This window comes from Oryctolagus cuniculus, chromosome 2 (assembly GCF_051225735.1).
Source record: "Oryctolagus cuniculus isolate XC-2025 breed Fujian yellow rabbit chromosome 2, ASM5122573v1, whole genome shotgun sequence".
Classification (NCBI taxonomy): domain Eukaryota; kingdom Metazoa; phylum Chordata; class Mammalia; order Lagomorpha; family Leporidae; genus Oryctolagus; species Oryctolagus cuniculus.
This window is the reverse complement of record NC_142868.1, coordinates 111,733,559-111,755,248: the sequence shown is the minus strand read 5'-3', so window position 1 is coordinate 111,755,248 and position 21,690 is coordinate 111,733,559. Positions and strand designations below refer to the sequence as shown.

Genomic DNA, 21,690 nt, shown 5'->3' with positions numbered 1-21,690 from the left:
ATAGTCACAGGTCCCTGAGAGGCTGTGAGGGCCGCGGAGGGCCCAAGGGGAAGCTGGGGGCTGGGTTGGGAGGAGGAGGATCAGGGACACTGCCTTTATTATGGTTTTGAAGCAAATAAGAGGTGAGGCAGGGCGGGCAGGCTTAGCATAGGCTGGTTGGAATAATATCTGGGCTGTGGACGTAGAGGTGACCCTGGGGCTTGGGGTGCCTGACCTCGGATGATAAAGGCAGGGGCTGGTGGCCCAGGATGTGAGAGCCCCTTTAGAGGTGGTGGCTGGGCTGTGGGCTCCAGGTGGGTTGGTTTAAGAAGTTTGCATGTGGGTGAGTTGTTTGCTCCTCTCAGAAGAGTCTAGTTCTGGGGAGGGCAGTTCCTCCAGGGTCAGCAAGACCCCACGTATCAAAGCTTTAGGATACAGAAAAGCAAAGACATGGTTAACACAGGGTATTCGGCAGAACAATGGGGAATTGTAGGCTCTGAGCTGGACAGACATTAAAACAATATGCCTGGCCGGCGCTGTGGCTCAATAGTCTAATCCTCCGCCTGCGGCGCTGGCATACCGGGTTCTAGTTCCAGTCAGGGCACCGGGTTCTGTCCCGGTTGCTCCTCTTCCAGTCCAGCTCTCTGCTGTGGCCCGGGAGCACAGTGGAGGACGGCCCAGGTGCTTGGGCCCTGCACCCGCATGGGAGACCAGGAGAGGCACCTGGCTCCTGGCTTCGGATCAGCGCGGTGCGCCGGCTGCGGTGGCCATTGTGGGGTGAACCAATGGAAAAAGAAGACCTTTCTTTCTAACTCTCTCTCTCTCACTGTCTAACTCTGCCTGTCAAAAATAAATAAAAAAAACCGAAACAATATGCCTTACAGATCCCGTTAGAAGTCTTTCTCTTGGGGATGGGTATGGGTGCTGTGGTTAAGATACCACTTGCGATGTCCACATTCCAAACTAGATGGTCTTGGTTCAAGTTCAAGTCCCAGCTCTGCTGTGGCCTTCAGTTTCCTGCTCGTGCACACCTGGGAGGCAGCAGAGGATGGCTCAGGTAGGTGGGTCTCTGTCGCCCACGTGGGAGATGGGGTTTGAGTTCCTGGCCTCTGGCTTTGGCCTGGTCCATTTTAGGAGTGAACCAGTCAATGGGACTTCTCTATCTCCAGGTGTCTCTACCTTTCAAATAAAGATTAAAAAAGAAAACACATACAATGGCTAGTCCATCAATAGGCAGTGGTGTGTAACTGCCCTCATCTCTAGACCCTGCCAGTCTGCCCTGTGCCAGGAGAGGGAGCCTGGCTGCCTACCCTCCTGTTTCACTCTGGGTGTGTGGGGGTCTTTTCCCTGTACTCCATGGAGCAAGGGTGTCTGCAACAGCACGTGCCCACGGGCAGCAGTGTTAGAGTCAGCAGTGTTGGGCGAAGCAGCTCCATGGGGTGACCATGCCCAGCGTCATTTCCTGGGAGAGCTGCTGTGCCAGCCCAGGCCAGCACACCAGACAGGCACGGATTCCCCTGTGTGGCCATCACTCCAGCAGCCAAGGGCTGCTGAGCCTGCCCGTGGTGACCTGCCTCGGGGTAGATGAGTGTGACAAAGATGACGAATCAAAGCTTCACTCCCTGCATGACGCTGGCGTGCCTGACAGCTGGGCTAGCATGTCCCAGTGCACAGGTGGGGCTTCCATGAAGCTGTTGTTTTATGTAACACGGCCCATGCTGAGAAGGAAGTGTTGCTGTCGGGCCCTGCAGGCTGATTCAGGCACCATCAAATGCTTTTCAGAAGCGTGGGGCTCAGATGTCAGCTGAACCAAGCAAAATGTCCAGCGTGGTACTGACAGATTATTAGAAAGCAGAGGATTTAATGCCAAAAAAAAAAAAGTTCTGGAAGCTGGAAGATGATATGGGAGCTGGGGACAGGACAGCGGGAGTGGGCAGGGGCTGGAGGTGTGTGTGAGAAAGGCCCTTTGGGCCGGCGCCGCGGCTCACTAGGCTAATCCTCCGCCTAGCGGCGCCGGCACACCGGGTTCTAGTCCCGGTCGGGGCGCCGGATTCTGTCCCGGTTGTCCCTCTTCCAAGCCAGCCCTCTGCTGTGGCCAGGGAGTGCAGTGGAGGATGGCCCAGGTGCTTGGGCCCTGCACCCCATGGGAGACCAGGAAAAGCACCTGGCTCCTGGCTCCTGGCTCCTGCCATCGGATCAGCGCGGTGCGCCGGCCGCAGCGGCCATTGGAGGGTGAACCAACGGCAAAGGAAGACCTTTCTCTCTGTCTCTCTCTCTCACTGTCCACTCTGCCTGTCAAAAATAAAAAAAAAAAAAAAAAAAAAAGAAAGGCCCTTTGACCAAGACCCCTCCCAAAAGGCTGTGGGTGGAGACTTGAGGTTTCATTTCCAGATGAGTTATGCATATGAGAGTTGAGCCCTAAAGCATCTGTTTTCAAAACATAACGAACAATAGAGCCTGAAGCCTGTCACTCTGCTTAGGGACAGACAGCTCTTTAAATTTTACTGTACAGGGCCGGCGCCGCGGCTCAATAGGCTAATCCTCCGCCTAGCGGCGCCGGCACACCGGGTTCTAGTCCCGGTCAGGGTGCCGGATTCTGTCCCGGTTGCCCCTCTTCCAGGCCAGCCCTCTGCTGTGGCCAGGGAGTGCAGTGGAGGATGGCCCAGGTGCTTGGGCCCTGCACCCCATGGGAGACCAGGAAAAGCACCTGGCTCCTGGCTCCTGCCATCGGATCAGCGCGGTGCGCCGGCCGCAGCGGCCATTGGAGGGTGAACCAACGGCAAAGGAAGACCTTTCTCTCTGTCTCTCTCTCTCACTGTCCACTCTGCCTGTCCAAAAAAAAAAAAAAATAAAAAAAATAAAAAATAAAAAAATAAATTTTACTGTACAGAGACCTGCACAGCTGTAGTGACTGGAGTCTCCCTTCTTCAGCGCCAGGTGGAAGCAGCAATTACGGGCTAGGCAGTGGTGGGGGTGGGGGCTGGGCATGGCTCTGAGGGGAGCTGGAGTGAAGGGCAGCAGTTCCTTACAAACAAGCACACGGGGCCGGTGCTGTGGTGCAGCAGGTTAAAGCCCTGGCCTGCAGTGCTGGCATCCCATATGGGCGCCGGTTCTAGTCCCGGCTGCTCCTCTTCCTATCCAGCTCCCTGCTATGGCCTGAGAAAGCAGTAGAAGATGGCTCAAGTCCCTGGGCCCCTGCACCCATGTGGGAGACCCTGAAGAAGCTCCTCGCTCCTGGCTTCGGATTGGCACAGCTCTGGCTGTTATGGCTACCTGGGAAGTGAATCAGTGGATGGAAGCTATCTGTCTCCACCTCTCTCTGTAACTGTCTTTCAAATAAAATAAATCTTAAAAACAAAACAAGCACACACAATGCTTATGCTGTTCCCCAACTCCACCCCAACACAGCATGCACCTCCACACATCTGGGAACTGCAAGGTACAGGGTAGATCTCTCCCTGCCCCCTTTCTCTGGTACCACCTTTATTATGAGTCAAAAGTCAAATTCTAACAATCAGCTATTTGTACTTCCTACCAGCAGAAGCTGGATCAGAACCACTGGTAGGGGTGCTTGGTAGTAGGTCATTGAGGGGAGGGAAGGGAAATGTTGGAGGATGGGCTGGGGGTAGCTGTAGTCACCTTGGTGGGTGTTGGGGGTTGGCTAACATTAGGCACTGGTTGGGATCTAATAGTTGCTGTCCTATAGTTTTCCTTCTACCTCTTTCTGCTGAGCATGGTAGGGATAAATCTAGCATCAGCTCTCATAATGATGAGCCCTGTAGGTCATGGATGCCATGGGAATGATGGCTCCTATAACTCCAGACTGGAGTTTTGCTTCCATCCAAGCACCGTGTCAGCTGTCGGAACAAAGGTGCTGCATGTGAGGGTGACTGGACTGTGTCTGTGTGATCATCAGGATTTGGGATCTTCTCTGTCATTTTGGAGCAGATCTGAAAGCAACTGGGACTGGTGGTGGGAAAAATGGATCTGCTTATCTGGGAGGAGGATTGGTGTGGTGTTGCTAGCTCCTAGAGGAAGAATAACCATTGTGTGGCTCACTGACAGAAGGAAAGTCAAATTTCCTTCCCTGGAAATCTTTTCCCATCTGTCCCCCAGAACAGAGAGTGAGGGCCCACCTCCTGATGGGGCCCATCAGTGCCCTTGGAGGTCAGTTTCTTTCTCCCCAGGAAGGCAGAAGGGCGAGGCTAAGAATGCAGGGGCTTCCACCCTATGTGTGAAGATTTTTAGGATCAAAATGGAGTCACCTTTGTCAAACCCTAAAAAGGGTAATAATAAAGCAAAGAGATTGCAAAGGAAGGCATCTCACGCACACATGCCCCATAATTGAACTACCCCAAAAGACTCTGCCCAAACCACAACCCTGCACAAAGGTGAAAGGCCACAACAACCTTGCCCTAAAAACACTTCTGCAAAGATGTTTGCCTGACAACTTCCCATTTAATCCTTGACTAATGCTGCACTCGTTATTAATCCTCGTAGCTAAGGACGATTGTCTCAAAGTAACATATATAATCCTCCTTGTTTTGCCTTGAAAAACTTGCCCTTGCCTGGCGCTCCTTGAATATGCACATTGTCTACTGTTGCATGCACACTGCCTTTGCAAATCCATTCCTAAATAAATTCATTGTCTTTGGAGAATATTTGTTATTTAGGTTTCGACACATGCAAGGGAGACAGCAGGCCTCAGATGTGAGCCCATGGTGCTGATCTGGAGCCGTCTGAGCTCCAAGTCAGGGGGAAGGCTTGGTTGTGTGGATGGAAGAGCAGGAGAATAGAGCACTTGGAGTGTTGGGTGCCGGATTGGGCCTGGGCACCCGTGGGAGAAAGTAGGCACGGAAACGGGCCGGGTCCCAACTTCTCTGCCATCGTGTTCTGGATCCTGTGGAGGGTGGGTTGGAGGGCGAGTGGACAGTGGTGGTCAGGTTACGGGTGGATTCCCCAGAATTCTCATCCTTTCCAGTTTCTCTTCTAGAAGCTTGAGATGCGGAGAAGGAAGCCAGAGGAAAGGCAGCAACAGAAAAAGTCTTCTGCCATAAAGAGTAGATTTTGTTTTCTGAATTGAAATGAAATAAAATCCTGTATGCTTCAAAAGCTCTATGCCTACTGTCTCCCCCTTCTAGACAACCTGGGCTAGGTCTGGAAGGAACCGTGGTATTCCCACCCACAGAGTCATTTTCTCATGGTTTTGTTAAAGAATCCTAAAGCACAAACTGTGAGAGTTGGATCTTCGAGTTGAATACGAAGCCCAAAGGTGTCCTCATCCTAATTTCCTGAATATGTGAACGTGCTACCTTGTACAGCAAAGGGGACCTTGTGGATGAGATAATTCAGGATTTCAAGGTGGAACATTTACCCTGGTGTGTCAGCCAGTGTTTAGTTAGTACAATGAAATACTTGAGGTAACCAATCTTAAAAAGAGCTTACCTTGGCTATTGTTTTGGAGGTTCACAGTCCAAGATTGGGCAGGTCCCATTGAGTTAGCTGCTGCTGGTGGTGGTATATTTGCTGGAAGCTCAGAGCCTCACTGGCAAGAAAAAGCTCCTTTGCTGTCTATGTCCATGTAGTCTCATTAGGGTTAAGCCATCAGGATTTAATCAAGCGGCTTAACCCCAATGACCCAACCCAATCCCATCATCTCCCAAAGGCTCCACCTCCAAACAGCATAATCAAATTAAGTTTCCACTTTTGGTACCATTAACATAGACTTTCTGGACCAAACCTTTCACATATGGGTCTTTGGGATACAGTAAACCAAAGTCTTACCCAGGACTTGGTACTTGGGTTACCTTCATGGACTCTGATTGTAATATCAGGGCCCTTGTAGGAGGGAGACTAGATAGTCAAAAGAGGCAGCAAGTGATGCTGTAGGATCCACAAAGAATGAGGAAGCTTCTAGAAGCTGGGGAAAGCAAGGGAATGGATTGTCCCTCTGAAACCTCCAGGAGCAGCTCTGCACTGCCCACAGCTCGATTTCAGCCCCGTGGGCCGCATGTCAGACCATAGCCCTCTGGCACTGCAAGAGAACACAGGATTGACACCTGTGTGAGGCAGTGTGGTGCAGTAGCAATGGGAACCCATCACAAACTCCTCTTTCCCCCAACTGAAGAGGCTGAAGCCCATCTGCAGCCACTGTAATCCTTTTTAGTCATTAATTTCAAATTATTAATGAGAAAGGAATGTTCTTTCTCATGCCATTGTAAGTCAGAGGTAGACTTAACTTCTGTTATTATCCAGCTGCTCAGGGAAAGCCTTAATTGTCAGTTTTACGGGGCTTCATGATAATTTATCTTACGGATTTCATGACCATGTGTTCTGGAATCACGTTGATGGAGATCTGTTCTCTGATAAGAATGAGTGATGTCTGGGGATATTAAGGTAGAGTATTTGGAAATGAGCCTGTCCTACATGACTGGGGACAAACAGACCCTGTTATGACACACAGCACAGCAGCCAGCATACATTCTTTTCCTCTCCTTAAGCTCCCATCCCTCCTCATTGCACCTCCTGGCCACACATCCCATGGAAGGAAGGTGGGGAGCAGAACCTTGCCACGAGGGTTTTTAGAGGATGCTGCTGACCTCTGAACTAGGCCATACTTTGGAAAGAACAGCTAGGTCTAAGAAGTGAAGAAACATTGCCCCAGTCTTTGCAACAAACATCCTGGGAGGATTTTGAGATATGACAGAACATTCTGTACCTTGTTCACTTCCCATCAACTGGTGGGGAAATCCAAGTGAGCACGCTGCTGATGGTGGGGCCATCATAGTGTAGGCTATGAATGCAGATGGGCTGATGCAGAAAAAGTAGCCATTGCTTGTGAGCTCTATGCCAGGTTTGGGGACTTACGTCGGGCAACTGTTGGGTTCGAACATTCATTCTTGACTGGGCCATTGAAGCAATTCATGTGGCTCTCTGACTACATTTTCCCATAGAGAAAAAAGTGAGGTTACGTAAATTCCTCTTTCTAGATCACAAGATCAGCAATAATACTTGAGCATGGCCAAAGGCAGAGTTTTTCTTCCTCTCTTCGGCTATGTTAAGCTGTGGGCTGCCTATGTCATTTAGTGAATGGGGTCCCCAACAAGGCAGGTCAGCTGGGAGTGATGCGTTTGGTTAACCACAGACAGAGCACGGTGAGAACTCAGTCATTTGCATGTTCTTTATTCTGGGATAATGATGGTATTTAGAGAGATCTTCCTGTTGGGGTGAATGTACAACCTTAAAACTTATTTGACTCCACTCACAGCTTTATAGCTCATTCTTTAATTTTACCACATCAAATATGGAACAAAAACAAATATTGCTTCCTCAACTGGTCTTTGGAAAAAGAATAAACATGGATATAACAACTTCCACATCAGGCTATTCCCAGAACACTGCCCACCGTGAGAACACTGCCCACCGTGAGGTTGTGTGTGCGTGAAGTTAGCAGTTTAGTCACCTGAGACCCCCTCAAATGCCTGGACCTCACTTTGTTCTTCAGACTGTGGGATGGGTTTGATCGTCTCTAAGTTTCCATCTACCACTGTATTTTTCTTGTATTTTGCTTACCCAATCTGAGTTTTGACCTTCAAGTGTTACCTTCTTTGTCAGCAAAAGAGTAAAAGTAGGGCCACTAGAGCCTTTGGATTCTGAGCCATTTGTTCTGAGTATGGAACTCCTGAGACTTCTCTGAAAGATTTTTTTTTGTTTACTTTGTTTTTTTCTTATTTTAATTTCTTTTTACTTTTTAAAATTTTATATAAATGGAACCAATTTCATGTATTTCATATATACAGTTTTAAGAGAATAACAATACTTCCCACCCTACTCTCGCTCCCTCCTCACTTCCCACACTCCCTCCCTCCTTTCTTATTTTTCTTTTAATTTTTACAATGACATACTGTCTTTATGTCTCCACTAAATAAAGAATCCAACAAGTACTAAGTAGAAAAACCAGTGATCCTCGAGAGTATAGACAAGGGGTATAAACAATAATCAAATCTCAAAATGTCGATTTCATGCATACCAATTACTTTTTTTGTTCTCTGTATGTTGTTACCACAAATCAGGGAAAACATACAATGTTTGTCTCTTTGGCTTATTTCACTAAGCATAATTGTCTCCATTTGCACCCGTTTTGTTGTAAAGAACAATGCAATTCTACTCAAAATATCAAAGGCATTCTCCTCAGAGCTGGGGAAAAATGACTCTAAAATTCATAGGGAATCACAAGAGACCCTGAATAGCTAAAGCAATATTAAACAATAAAAATAAAGCTGGAGGTATCACAATACCTGATTTCAAGACGTACTACTTGGCAGTTATAATCAAAACAGCTTGGAACTGGCAAAACAGACATGTCAACCATGGAACAGACTAGAGATCCCAGAAATTAATCCACACATCTACAACCAACCAATCTTTGACAAAACAGTTAAAATCACTCCCTGGAGAATGTACAGTCTCTTCAAAAAATCGGGCTGGGAAAATAGGATCTCTGCATGCAGAAGTATGAAACAAGACCCCTACCTTTTACCCTATTCAAAAATCAACTCACAATGGATCAGAGCTCTAAATCTAAGACCTGAAACCATCAAATTACTAGAGGAAAACATAGGGGAAACATTGCAAGCCATTGGTATAGGCAAAGACTTCTTGGATAAGACTCTAGAAACATAGGCAATGAAGGTAAAAATAGACAAATGGGATTTCATTAAGCTAAGAGGCTTCTGTACAACAAAGGAAACACTAAGCAAAGTAGAGAAACCAGCAGAATGGGAGAAAATATTTGGGGCCAGCACTGTGGCATAGTGGGTCGGGCTGTTGCCTGCAATGCCAGCATCCCATACAGGCAACAGTTTGAGTCCTGGCTGCTCCACTTCCAATACAGCTCCCTGCTAATGCACCTGGGAAAGCAGAGAGGGATGGCCCAAGCTCTTTGGCCCTTGCATCCACATGGGAAACCCAGAAGACTCTCCTAGCTCCTGGATTTGGCCTAGCACAGCCCTGGCCATTGCAGTCATTTGGGGAGTGAATTAGCAGGTGGGAAACCTCTCTGTCTCTCCTCTCTCTCTCTCTCTCTGTACGTGTAACTGCCTTTCAAATAAAAATATGAAAAAAGAAAATATTTGCAAATTATGTATCTGATAAAAGATTAATATCCAGGATATATAAGGAGCGCAAGAAACTCAACAACAACAAAGGAAGCAATCCAGGAAAGAAATGGGCTAAGAACATGAACAGGCATTTTTCAAAGGATGAAATGCAAATGGCTAGGAGACACATGAAAAGACGCTCAGGATCACCAGTATCAGAGGAATGCAAATAAAAACCACAAGGAGGCTTCACCTCTCGTGTTAGAATAACTATCACCCCAAAATTAAAAAAACAAAACAACACAAATGCTGGAAAGGATGTAGGGAAAAAGGTACCCTAATGTACTGTTGATGGGAGTGTAAATTAGAACAACCATTATGGAAGTCAGTATGGAGATTCTTCAGAAGCCTGGAAATAGATCTACCATATCACCCAGGCGATCCACTCCTGGGAGTTTACCCAAAGGAATTAAGTCAGCATATGAAAGAATTATCTGTACCCCCATGTTTATAGCAGCTCAACTAACAATAGCTAAGATTTGGAATCAATTCAGATGTCCATCAATTGATGACTGGATAAACTGTGGTATATATAGGTGATGAAATACTACTCAGCCATAAAAAATGAAATCTTAAAAGATTTTCTATACCTGCTTTTTCACCTATATGAACATGAAGGTCTTAATGAATTAGGCAGAAAGTGTCATCAAGATGAATAGCTTGGGGGCTGGCATTGTAGTGTAGGAAGTTAAACTTCTGCCTGTGACAATGGCATCCCATTTTGGAGAGCTTGTTGGAGTCCCTGCTGCTCTGCCTCCAATCCAGCTCTCTGCTATGGCCTGGGAAAGCAGTGGAAGGTGGCCCAAGTGCTTGAGCCCCTGCCATCCACATGGGAGACCTGGATGGAATTCCTAGCCCCTCCCTGGCTTCTTCCTGGCCCGGTTTAGACCATTGTGACCATTTGGAGAGTAAGCCAGCAGATGGAAGATCTTTTTCTGTTTCTGCCTCTCTCTCTCTCTCTCTCTCTCTCTGGGTAACCTTGTCTTTCAAATAAATAAAAATAAATCTGAAAAAAAGATCAATGACAAGTTGTAAATTACACTTGGGAAAACATTCTTCTTTTCCATCCACAAAACTAACCAAATCAAATCTCATTTCTGCCTAAACCTTGCGTCGGGGCGCAACACACAGGGAGACTGCAGGAGCCACGCAGTACTTATCAGCCCAGAGGATTCAAGCCCTAAGAACTTCCCTTCCAGGGAAGGTCCTGACCAGGTCCTTATCTTGCTCATCTGAAGCAGAACTCTGGACCTTTGAACTCTCATCCAGGCCAGTGTGGATGTGAATCTGAGGTGGGGAGTGTTGAGACACAGGACCAAAGCTGACCCTGGGCACAACCCAGCTTGCAGGCACCAGGCCAGCTCTGGGAAGCCTCTGAGGCTCCCCTAGGTCTGGCTTGCCTGTCTGGGCTCTGCTCTCTAACTTTAGAAGCAAGGAGCCACCGACAACAGCATGGGGGCTGGCAGGGGAGCTGGGGGAGACGTAGGATTATGTACAAATAAGTGAATGCCCCGTTTCCACCTTATTACACAAAGGCAGCCCCCTCAAAGTGGAAGAATAAGAAACTCAGACCTTTCCTTCCTTTGGCATGTAAAAGGAGCCCACAAGACTGAAATCCAAGCCAAACAACATAAAAAGGTTTCACCTTTAACCTTTAACGTTGTTTTCTTACGTCTCAGCTTCATTTTGGGAGGAAAACCGACTCTTTCTCTCATCAGTTGGGTGTTAAATACCCAACCCTTGAAAACCACCTCTCAGCTGGATGCATGAGATTTTGAACGAGTCACAAAAAATAGGGAAACTTACAAAGAGTTGCCTCCTGCACTTCCCCTTTGGTGATCACGTACCAGCCCCAGGGCGCTTCTTCGCTGTGAGCAGGAAAAAGGTGTGTCCACAGCTACCCAGTCGGAGAGGAGCGGGTGACACAGCCTGCCCATGAGGATATAAATCCCTTCCCCGACCGCTGAGCTTCCACTGAAGGGGAAAGTTTGGGCTGGCAGCCTTCCCCAGGTGAGAAGCAACAAGGTGAAAGAATGCAGAGCTGCAGGTAAGAGGCTTTTGAGGGGGTGGAGGAGATTTGGTAGCCAGGACACCTGGGTCAGTTTCTGATGGATCCTCAGGCAACTCTCATTTCTCCAGACCTCAGGTGCCACACCTGTCATGCCCGTGACCTTCTTCCCCTGGGGGAAGGTGACCTTGGGCATACCTTGACCTTTCTGGGTTTCGGTGTCTCTAACTGTTAACAAGGTGCTGGATGAGAAGGTTCCTAAGGACCTTCTAGGATTGTAGGTGAATCCGAGTGGTGATTGGCCAGTGTCCCCCTCCCAAGAGGCTGCCAGCTGAGACATGCACCAAAAGTTGAAGCTTCCTCTCTTAGAAGATTCAGGGGCTTTCTGGTGTAGGGTGTTGGTTTTTGTTGTTGTTGTTGTTGTTGTTTTTTAAATGCTCAGGTGCCTGAGTCCTCAGTGATGGCTGAGCACCAGTGCTCACCTGCTAGGTGGCAGAAGGTAGAGAACTGGAGGAGTGTGTGTCCCTGGGAAGCAATGACCTGGGGTCAAGGTCCAGCTTGGGCTCTCAGTAGCTGTCTGATGTTACACAATTCACCTACTCCGTGCCTCAGTTTCCCTGTCTGCAAGTATCGGTCTTGATGGAGATGATCTTTGTAACCAGCATGTGGAAGAGCGCCTGACACAAAGCAGGTGCCGCACATGCGTGCTTGCCGTTTGAAGACCCGTCTCCTGAGTCCCATTCCCCTTTGGAGGATTTTCCGCTTCCCTAGAGCCTCAGCTCTCTCAGGATTCCGCTACCCCTGCCTGCCAGCTCCTCCTAACGTAGTACCATCTGGGTTAAAATTCATCCTTGTCTCTGAGTTCCCTTTTGTGTAAACTGAGGCAGTCGGGTGCCCTGACTTCTCGGAGCTAAATGTCTGTGGTGGGATGTGCTCCGTGTCTCATCCTCCAAACTGTCCCTTTGCCTGGCCCCCTCGGGAGGTCGGGGGGTGGGGCGGGATGGGGTAGGGGGGCTTCCTTTCCACAGCTCAGTGGGCGGCTCTCCCCTGCACAAGCAGCAGGGGGCGCCTTCCCGCAAACCTCATGGAAAGTCTTGGCTGTTTGCTTTTTCCGTTTTAGTCTCTCTAGTTCTCACCATAACAGTCAAGGGATCTATGAGGATAGTCTCTGACCCATGTGATCTCGGCCTGGGAGCCCCCTGCCCAGCCCTGCCAGCAGCCCCTCCTCTCAATGCCCCCATTTCTGCCTCAGTCTCCAAAGCCCAGTGATTGGCACCTGGAGCTTAAGTGATCCCCAACAACCTGCCCCCCCTCCCCCCAGGCAGGAGAGCAGTGCTGCTTTGAAGTCAGCACAGGCGAAGTCCACACAGGTGTAGGGCTGAGAGTAATTGAGACTTGGGTTGCCTCTTTCTGCTGTCCTCATCGGCTTTCCATGTGGGGGGGTCACTTGAACTTGACAGTGCCTCTGGCCAGTGGTTCTCAACCTTGAGCCTGCATCAGAATTACCTGCTGGGCTTAGACAAACCTAGAGGGCTGGGTCCACCCAGAGTTTCTGATTCAGTAGCTGTGGTGGAGAGGGTGGCAGAAGATACGCCTTTCTCACGCATTCCCAGGAAGGGGTGTTGGGATGTTGCTGGTCTGGAGAGCACACTGGGAGAACCACTTCCTTTGGAGCTAGGAGCAGGTGCTGTGCCCAGTGGCAAGCTTCCGGCGGGGGTGGGGGTGGGTGTCTCAGGAAAAGAACCTTTGAGATCATCTCACATCACCTGGGAGTCTTGTCAGTAAGCAGATGGTCACGCTTTCCTAGGACTCAGGAGCGGTGTGAAGTCTGCATTTCTCCCGAGTGCTGTTCCGATAGTTGGTCCAGGGACCAGCTTTGAGCAGCCAGGCTTTAGAACATTTGGGAAGAGGTCTTATGCGGGAGCAAGGAAGCAAATGTAATACTTGGGTGAGTCCCAAGTTTTCAGGAGCTAATATTCATTACAATGTTTTCTTAAGTGTCTGTGGTAAGCAGAATTCTAAGGTGACTCCCACTGATTCACGCCCTTGTATAATCCCCTTCCCTTGAATGAGGCTGTGTTGTGTGAATAGATGTGATATCACACCCATGGTTACATTTCCTAATATGGCTAAGATGAGGGGACTTTGCAGGTGTCATTTAGGTCCCCAGATGATTGACTTGAAGTTAATTTTAAAAAAAGTATTATGAAATACAACAATCAGAAGGAAATGCATGCAATTTAATGAGGAAATGTTAATCAATGGGCACAAAGTTATTGTTATAGAGGAGGAACGAGTTCTGGTGCATGGTAGACTGACTATAGCTAACAATACTGTGTGAAGGGTCTTCCAAGAGTTAATGGAAGTGCATATTATCAAAACCTATGCATGGATATCAAGATTTTTTGCACTAAACTTATGCTTTAATTCTGTTTCTCTAAAAATTATTTATTTATTTGAAAGGCAGAGTGACAGAGAGAGAGAGAGAGAGAGAGAGAGAGAGAGAGAGATTCCATTTGCTGGTTCATTCCCTAAATGGTCGCAATGGTGCAGTGGCTGGCTGGGCAGGGCCAGGCTGAAGCCAGGAGACTGAAACTCCATCGGGTCTCCCATGTAGGTAGTAGAGGTTAGGCACATTAGCAGGGAGCTGGATCAGAAGTGGAGCAGCTGGAACTGGAACCTGCTCTCATATAGGATGCCAGTGTTGCAGGAGGAGGCTTAACCCACTGAGCCACAACACCGGCCCCTTAATTCTATTTTTCTATGAATGTTTTGGAGTACCCTCATATACTTTAAACAGAAGAGTGAATTTTGGGAGGCTGGCATTGTGGTGTAGAGGCTAAAGCTGCTGCCTGAGAGGCTGGTGTCCCATATGGGAGCTGATTTGTATCCTGGCTTCTCCACTTCCTTTTTTTTTTTTTTTTTTTTTTTGACAGGCAGAGTAGACAGTGAGAGAGAGAGACAGAGAGAAAGGTCTTCCTTTTCCGTTGGAAAACCCCCCAATGGCCCCTGTGGCTGGCACGCTGCAGCCGGCGCACCACGCTGATCCGATGGCAGGAGCCAGGTTCTTCTCTTGGTCTCCCACGTGGGTGCAGGGCCCAAGGACTTGGGACATCCTCCACTGCAGTCCTGGGCCACAGCAGAGAGCTGGCCTGGAAGAGGAGTGACCAGGACAGAATCCGGTGCCCTGACCGGGACTAGAACTCCGTGTGCCGGCACCGCAGGCAGAGGATCAGCCTATTGAGCCGTGGCGCCGGCCCTGGCTTCTCCACTTCTAATCTAACTCCCTGTTAATGGCCTGGGAAAAGCAGCGGAGGATGACCGAACCACTTGGGCCCCTGCAGCCCACATGGGAGTCCTGGAAGAAGCTCCTGGCTCCTGGCTTCAGCCTGGCTCAGCCCTGGCTATTGTGGCCATCTGGGGAGTGAACCAGTGGATGGAAGATTTCTTTCTCTAGCTCTAGCTCTAGCTCTACCTCTAGCTGTCTCTCTCTTTCTCTCTCTCTCCCCATAACTCTTTCAAATCAATCAATCAATATTTAAAGAAGAAGAGAGAATTTTGAATGTGCTCATCACCCAGAAACGCTAGATGTTTGTAGTGATGGATCTGGAAATTACGCTGATTTGATCACTAGGCAGTGTCTATATGTATTGAAACTTCACACTGTACCCTATACAAAGGTACCAGTGTTATGTCAATAAAAAGAAAATAAAACTTAAAAATGCTAAACCCCCAAACTAGAATATTTCAAATTGGAACTGTGAAACATCATTCTGTAAGTGTCCCAGTGATAGCAATCGGAGAAGCTATGGAAGGGACAAGACACTAATGTGACTCACATGGTTAGTAGGAAGACGTGGATACTGATGAAACCCCACAAAAATGTCTGGCAGTTAGCAAAATGGAATATCATGCACTCCAGGCCCACGGAGCGTGGCTCTGCCATAAGTGGCCTGGCTCTTGATAAGAGGGTGTGGAGGTTAGTGTCAAGGGATCAGGGAGATGTGGAGCAGATAGTGTGCTGTGTGCTTTGAAGAGAGGGACTGTGCTGTTGTGGCGAGGGCCTTTCCTGCCCAGGAAACAATGAGTGGCTTCTAGGAGCTGATGGTCAGCATGAGAAGTGGGGACCTCAGTCTTACAATCACCACACCCGTGTTAGCCTGGGACAGGATCCCGAGCTCTGGAAAGCACTTTGATCCCAGCTTGTGGGACCACGGGCAGAGACTCCAGCTAAGCTGAGCCCAGGCATCTGATCTGTAGCACGGCAAGCTAACAAGGGGGTCATTTTAAGTTGCTGAGTGTGTGGTAGAAAACCAGCATGAGAGCCTCATCGTTCTCTAACGGCTGCGCATTCCAGTGCAGGTCTCACCGCAGCCATATCCTGGAGCATCTCACTAGCACAAGGCCTCACTGGCTTATTCCTTGCTCACCCTCCACTGTCATCATTAGTCAACTGAGTTAGCTCTGACGGTTTCTCATAGCAACTCTAGAGCCCTGCGAATTTTTCAGAATAGAATTTACAGGGTCCATCTGCGAGACCCATGCTGTTTTGTTTGAGTGCTGGGAGGGAGGCTTATTCCTGTTTAACAGGAGAAACAGATGTTAACAGGAGGAAGTGAGTGGAGGCACAGAGGGAACTGGGTCTCAGTGCACTGTGGGGGGTGGCTGAGCATTGCTGTACCAGCATTTTCCTTAAACAAAACACTGGCAACAAATGGGTTGGTGTGGAAAAGACACTTGTCCCTTCCAGGCACGGGACATGCCTGGCTTAAAGGGTGCTGGGAAGTGAAATCCTTTGTGTCCCCCAGTGTAGAAAAGTGAGGTGACAGGTGTGGATGGGGCCTACGTGTGCTGTCCCTGCCACACAGGGTTGCTCAGTTAGATGGGTGGGGGTGGAGGCTTTCAGGGTTTCAGATCACCCTCTTCATGAAGCTGTTCTCCCCCACCAAGAACAAGCTACTGAGGTATCTGGAAGCCCAGAGGTGTCTCAGGGGCTGAGTGTGTGACGGGAAGCCTTGCCCACAGTTCCAGGGTTGAGCTCTCGGCAGGGGTAGGGTGGGGTGGAGTGGTTAGACTTGTGGAAAATCCAGTAAATGTCTTCAGGGTAAGGGTAGGCTTTTCTTGTGGTGAGGGACTTCCCCACATAGTATCAAAAAGAATTGCTTGGATTGTGTGTGTGTGTGTGTGTGTGTGGTTGTGGTTGGCTTCTGCCTTTTCTCATGGATACCCTGGACACAGAGCTTGGCATGGCTACTGCCCTTGGTGACCCCCAGAGGTGGAAAATGGTCTTTCAAAGCATCCAGTGAAAATCTCATCTGTCCTGATATCCTAACAGTTGTGTGAAGAGTTATTTCTAATGTAGAGCATGGTAAAAATTTGTAGTTACTACACATCAATGCCCAAATAGGTACCTTTACAAACTTTTCTGCTAGGAATCTCCTTGGGTTCCCGAGGCCCCTTTTGGCTAAGGGAAAGGAATTAACCCTGCCACTGCATATAATTCCGTCTTTGTTGGCTCCAATCTACCTCTCTTGGATTCATCTAGTTTGTTCTGGGTAGATGCTCAGGCTTCCAGTTTCTTATCTGGCCCATTCTTTTAGCCAGGAGGGTATCTGAGCCATGGAGCGGGGTGCTATGTACCCAGGGAATAGTGGAGAGGGTGGCTAAGCCATACGTGCTGACCTTGGGGGCTCTGTTAGATTCCGTGGAGATGATTGTGCACCTGCCTGGTCACAGGCTGCTCTGCTGAATTTCCTACTGGGGGCCGTGACTGGGGAAGCCTGTAGCCTGCTGTGTCAGCTGCACCAGCACCAGTGTTCTGGTCGACTTGGCCTCACTGTGCCTCTGGCTGGCTCCACAGGTCCTCTGCCTCTTGACCATGACCTTGCTTCTTCCCTGGGTCGAATGGTCCAGGCGGTACTCAAGCCAGTAGGACAGGAGCACCAAGCAGCCAGACTGGATGCAGCAGCATCTCTTGCTGGCTCCTAAGGAGCTCTAGGGAGCACCAAGGGAACAGAGGGTGGAGAGCTCAGGGTCTTCGCAGACTGATTATTTATTTACAAATAAGGCAGCACTTCCTCATTTGTCCACACTGTTTCTTATGATCGGACACCCTACAGCCTCGGCTCTAGGTCACTGTCACTGATCATGGCGCTCCCATCTCAGCCCAGATCCCAAGTGGCCTCCCACTCCCCCCTGCAGGGGAACCTGTACCTGGCCACATCAGGGAGACTCCCAGGGAACAAACTAGCATCTCTTCTACCTTACTTGCTCCCATCACTTCCGTCCTTGCCGGGATTTCCCCATCCACGTGAGAACTCTTGCCTTACCAAGGCGGGATCCCTCCAGAGATCCATTTTGGAAACAGCAAACATTCCCCTGCTCTTAGCTTCCCTCTCTTCTACCTTTTGTCCCTTTGCTCTCGGGTTTTGAACCCACGATTGGAAGCAGAACTAGCTGTCTCCCTCTTGCAGCTTTCTCTCCGTTAACCCTGGAGCTCAAAATGCTTTTTTTTTTTTTCTTTTACTTCCCTTTCTACTGGGAAGGAACTTCTTCCACATTGTGTCTACTTCCTTCCCTCTTTTCTGAGAAGGGATTGTTCTTCCCCTGTCCTGGGGGTACAGTGGTAGAAGAACCCAGAAAGGATGTGGATGGTCCTTTGGAGGGGTCTTACCAGAGGCTGTGTGTAGCTGGATCCATTGACCAGAGCCCCCTACATGTGGCCTCCCCAGTAGGTGGTCTCAGCATAGTTGGCCACTTTCCATGGTGGCTGGCCCCAGCAGGTTGAGCATCGCAAAGAAACCAGGGGGCAGCTGCATGGGTTTGTCTGACCTAGCTTCAGAATTGAGACAACATCACTTCTGCTGCATTCTGTTTACTGTAGGCCAGCCCATGTGCAAGGGAGGTGAGTTGGACTCCACCTCTTATTGGCAGAGTGTCACAGCCATGTTATAGGAGACCATGTGGGATAAGAGATAGGGCTGTGGCCATCTTTGCAGAATACAGCCTACTACTCTGAAAAACTAGCCACATTCAGACAAAAAAAGAGAAAGAGCTTTGGAAGGAAGCCTTCAAACTTCTTTGGTGAGTAAAAGAGAAAAACCCTTGTGCCAGGCCTTGTGCCAACTCTGCCTGTCCTTGTGTCTTCTCTCTGCATTATATTTGAGATGAGCAGATATTCCCGATGGCTGATGATGCCAACATTTGGGTTGTTTCCTGCACTTGGATTATAGGAGGTGGAAAGCAACGTTTGCCAGCAGAGTGTCCACTGGGTATACATTGTCCAGTGGGCAGCCCAGCGTAGCTAGATCTCCAATAATCAGGAGAACCCGGGAATGCAGTCTTGTCTCTGCTGTTTGCTGGCCATGGGACCTTCAGCAAGTGAGCTGTTTTGAATCAATGTTGTCAGGTTAAGCCCCTGACTTGATGCCTTAGAAATTGAAATGTGCCCAGGATGGAGGCCTAAACTCAAATTCAGATTGACTTAGAATCTGGGGGCTTTTACCCCTGGAAGGGACCCGGGAGCTCTCATCATCCCACCCTTTGTATTTTAGACATGAAAAAAACTGTGGCCCAGTTTGAATAAGTGGCCCTGTGGTTGTACACAGAGTCTGTGGTTACACAACTCTTCAAAGGTGGAGAAGAGGCACAGCCTAACTCCATCCTTTAGTTTTGTGTGCTTAGAGACTTTGTTACTAAGGTGCCAGTCTCAATGACAGCATGAGAAACCTTCGAATTCCTGAACAGTATGTGTGAGTGTGTACTTATGATTGTGTGTGCTATGCTAAACATATTTCTTTTTTTTATTTTTTGCTTGAGAGTCAGAGTTACACATAGAGAGGAGAAGCAGAAAGAGAGAGAGAGAGAGAGAGAGAGAGAGAGAGAGAAGTCTTCCATTCGCTGGTTCACTCCCCAGTTGGCCGCAATGGCTGGAACTGCACCGATCCTAAGCCAGGAACCAGGAGCTTCTTCCGGGTCTCCCAGGTGGGTGCAGGGGCCCATGGACTTGGGCCATCTTCTACTGTTTTCCCAGGCCATAGCAGAGAGCTGGATTGGAAGTGGAGCAGCGGGACTAGAACCGCCGATGCTTCAGGCCAGGGTGTTAACCTGCTGCGCCACAGTGCCAGCTCTGCTAAACATAATTCTATAACATGTGTATATATACTTGAATTTACTGGTTCCACATTCCTTGTAGACTGAGTGGTGTTAAACAAGTGATTGACTACGATGCTAGAAAGTTCTTAGACTGCAGTGGACCCTTAGCAAGAACTGCAGAATGCTGAGAGTAGAAGCCCTGACTTGTCACTCAGATCTTATGGCTGTGTGTGCTTCAGCAAGTGACTTACCTCCCTGGGTACCTGGGCGCCTGGCTCTGCTCCTGAACAAGGCTGAGAAGAGCTACTTCTTGGTCAGCACACTGTCCCTGCTAGCACTGTGCTGGGCTGTTTACACATCATACACCATCCAATCCTTGGAAGTATATATGAAGTTGTGTCCATTTTTCAGATGAGCAGACCAATCCTCAGACAGGTTTATAGCTTACCCACAGCCAGCATGCCAGCTTCCTGGCATGGCAGGAAGCACATTTATTCTGCTGTACTTTCCACTCTGCTCCTCCATGTAGATTGACTCTCAAGGCCCTGGCAGGTGCACACAGGCTTCTTCTGAACTGCCCTGGAGGGTGGAATTGTACTAAGCAGCACAGCTTTGAGGGAAGGTAAATTTGGGCTCCAAAATGACAGAAGAGTTTCAGATCACGGACACTTCCCAATACTAGAAGTGGTCATCTTGTGAGGGGATAACCTTGACCATCAATACAGGACACTGGGCTTGGGAAGACTGGATGGACAGCCAAAGCTAATGGCTTCCAGAGCCCCTTCTAGCTACCAAACAGTCAGTGAGTATTGGGTCTGGGGATCGCACAGACTGGCCATACATCCTACATTATCATCCCGCCATCTTTGTGGCCTTGGGCAACTTCCTCTCTGTATCTGGTTCTATTGCTGATGTTTATAATGGGGATGCTGCTATGCTCTGCCAGGCTCCTGAGTTCTGTCCCCCTGGAGTTGCATAGGGCAGCAGTCGCTGGTGCACAGATATGAGGCTGGGAGAGCGTGAGCCCTAGTGATTTGCCCCTGTAGACACCCAGAGCTTCCTCATCATTTGCTTTTGGGGAGAATGGTGACTCTTCTGGGTTTGGGGAGTGGTCTTGTTGGGGGTCAGCCTGGGGAGGGGCTGGTGTGAGAGGAAAGTGAAGGAAGCTGTGGTTCAGACTATGGGTGTGTATGTATGCGTGTGTGTGTGTGTGTGAGACCCAGGCTGACGTGAAGAGAGAATTTGAATGAAGGCCCTAGGACTTGGGTTGATTTATTGAAGTGTCTCTGTGTTGATGGTTCTTGGGTCAGAAGTTGGTCAAGTCCAGAAAGCTTGGCAAGGGAAAGGCTAGTTTTTTTTTTTTTTTTTTTTTTTTTTGACAGGCAGAGTGGACAGTGAGAGAGAGAGACAGAGAGAAAGGTCTTCCTTTGCCCTTGGTTCACCCTCCAATGGCTGCCACCGCGCTGATCTGATGGCAGGAGCCAGGTACTTGTCCTGGTCTCCCATGGGGTGCAGGGCCCAAGGACTTGGGCCATCCTCCACTGCCCTCCTGGGCCACAGCAGAGAGCTGGCCTGGAAGAGGGGCAACCTGGACAGAATCCGGCGCTCTGACCGGGACTAGAACCCGGTGTTCTGGCGCTGCAGGCGGAGGATTAGCCTAGTGAGCTGCGGCGCCGGCCGGGAAAGGCTGGTTTTAAAGAGAAAGGATATTTGATGGCAGAGAGTAAAAGAGAGAGGTGGATGGCCCTCAGGGGAGCTGTAACTTGGTTCTCCCCTCTGCCCCTCTCGGTTCAGTCCAGTGTGGACCAATCCCTGGTCCTGCCAAGGAAGGTCTTCCTGGGCCATGGCCTCCAGCGAGTGATTTTGTCTCCTCAGGTCCCCTGAGGGAACAGGAGACCAGTGCCAATGCCACCACCAGCAGTCAGGACCCAGCCATGCAGACAGAAACAGCCCCGCCATGTCGCTCGGAGGCAGAGTTTCCTTAATCCTGGCTAGGCAGGACGAGCGTTTCTCTTTTTTATAGAACAGAAGTAATTTGTGGGTAGCCTACGAAGGGCTCTGCTTTGAACCTGTAGTTTTTAATCAGCAAAAGCTGCTTTCACACCTGCTCATCTACTTCTCTGTATCTGATCTTCCCTATTGCCCAAGCTCTTAAAATTCTGTGGTTTCCTGAGACATAGTTTAAAAAGGTTTTTTTTTTTTTTTAAAGACTTATTTGTTTATTTGAAGTGTAGAGTTATAGAGAGTGAGAGAGGGAAGGAGGGAGAGGGGGAGAAAGAGAGAGAGAGAGATTCCATTGGCTGGTTTACTCCCCAAATGGCTATAACAGCCAGAGCTGGACCAGGCCGAAGCCAGGAGCCAGGAGCCTCATCCAGGTCTCCCTTGTGGGTGCATGGGCCCAGGCACTTGGGCCACCCTTTGCTACATTCCCAGGTGCATTATTAGCAGGGA

At 49.1% G+C, this 21,690-nt stretch overlaps 1 protein-coding gene and 1 long non-coding RNA gene across 13 annotated transcripts in view; one reads left to right on the top strand and one right to left on the bottom strand.

The window, feature by feature from the left end:
- Positions 1-854: 854 nt before the first annotated feature.
- On the bottom strand, positions 855-11,080 carry LOC127487959 (uncharacterized). Of its 9 annotated transcripts, none has more exons than XR_016230206.1 (5): positions 10,944-11,058; positions 5,764-6,013; positions 5,425-5,524; positions 4,116-4,256; positions 855-1,158 (listed from the first exon to the last, which is right to left on the bottom strand). It is a non-coding gene; the product is annotated as an uncharacterized LOC127487959 (long non-coding RNA). The 9 variants fall into 9 exon arrangements; XR_016230204.1 differs by having other exon boundaries at positions 5,787-6,013; XR_016230209.1 differs by lacking the exon at positions 5,764-6,013 and having other exon boundaries at positions 10,944-11,080.
- Positions 11,081-11,110: 30 nt separating this feature from the next.
- IL1R2 (interleukin 1 receptor type 2) overlaps positions 11,111-21,690 on the top strand; it is a 35,885-nt gene continuing 25,305 nt past the window's right edge. For 3 of the 4 annotated variants that reach the window (XM_017339459.4, XM_008253249.5, XM_089327455.1), the window contains exon 1: positions 11,111-11,184. Coding sequence is in view for 2 of the 4 variants with exons in the window: in XM_008253249.5 (XP_008251471.2) it covers positions 11,171-11,184 (14 nt within the window). In the remaining 2 variants the exon portion in view is untranslated. Of the gene's footprint in view, positions 11,185-17,769; positions 18,229-21,690 lie in introns of those variants that run through there. The other variant, XM_089327454.1, reaches the window with a different exon arrangement.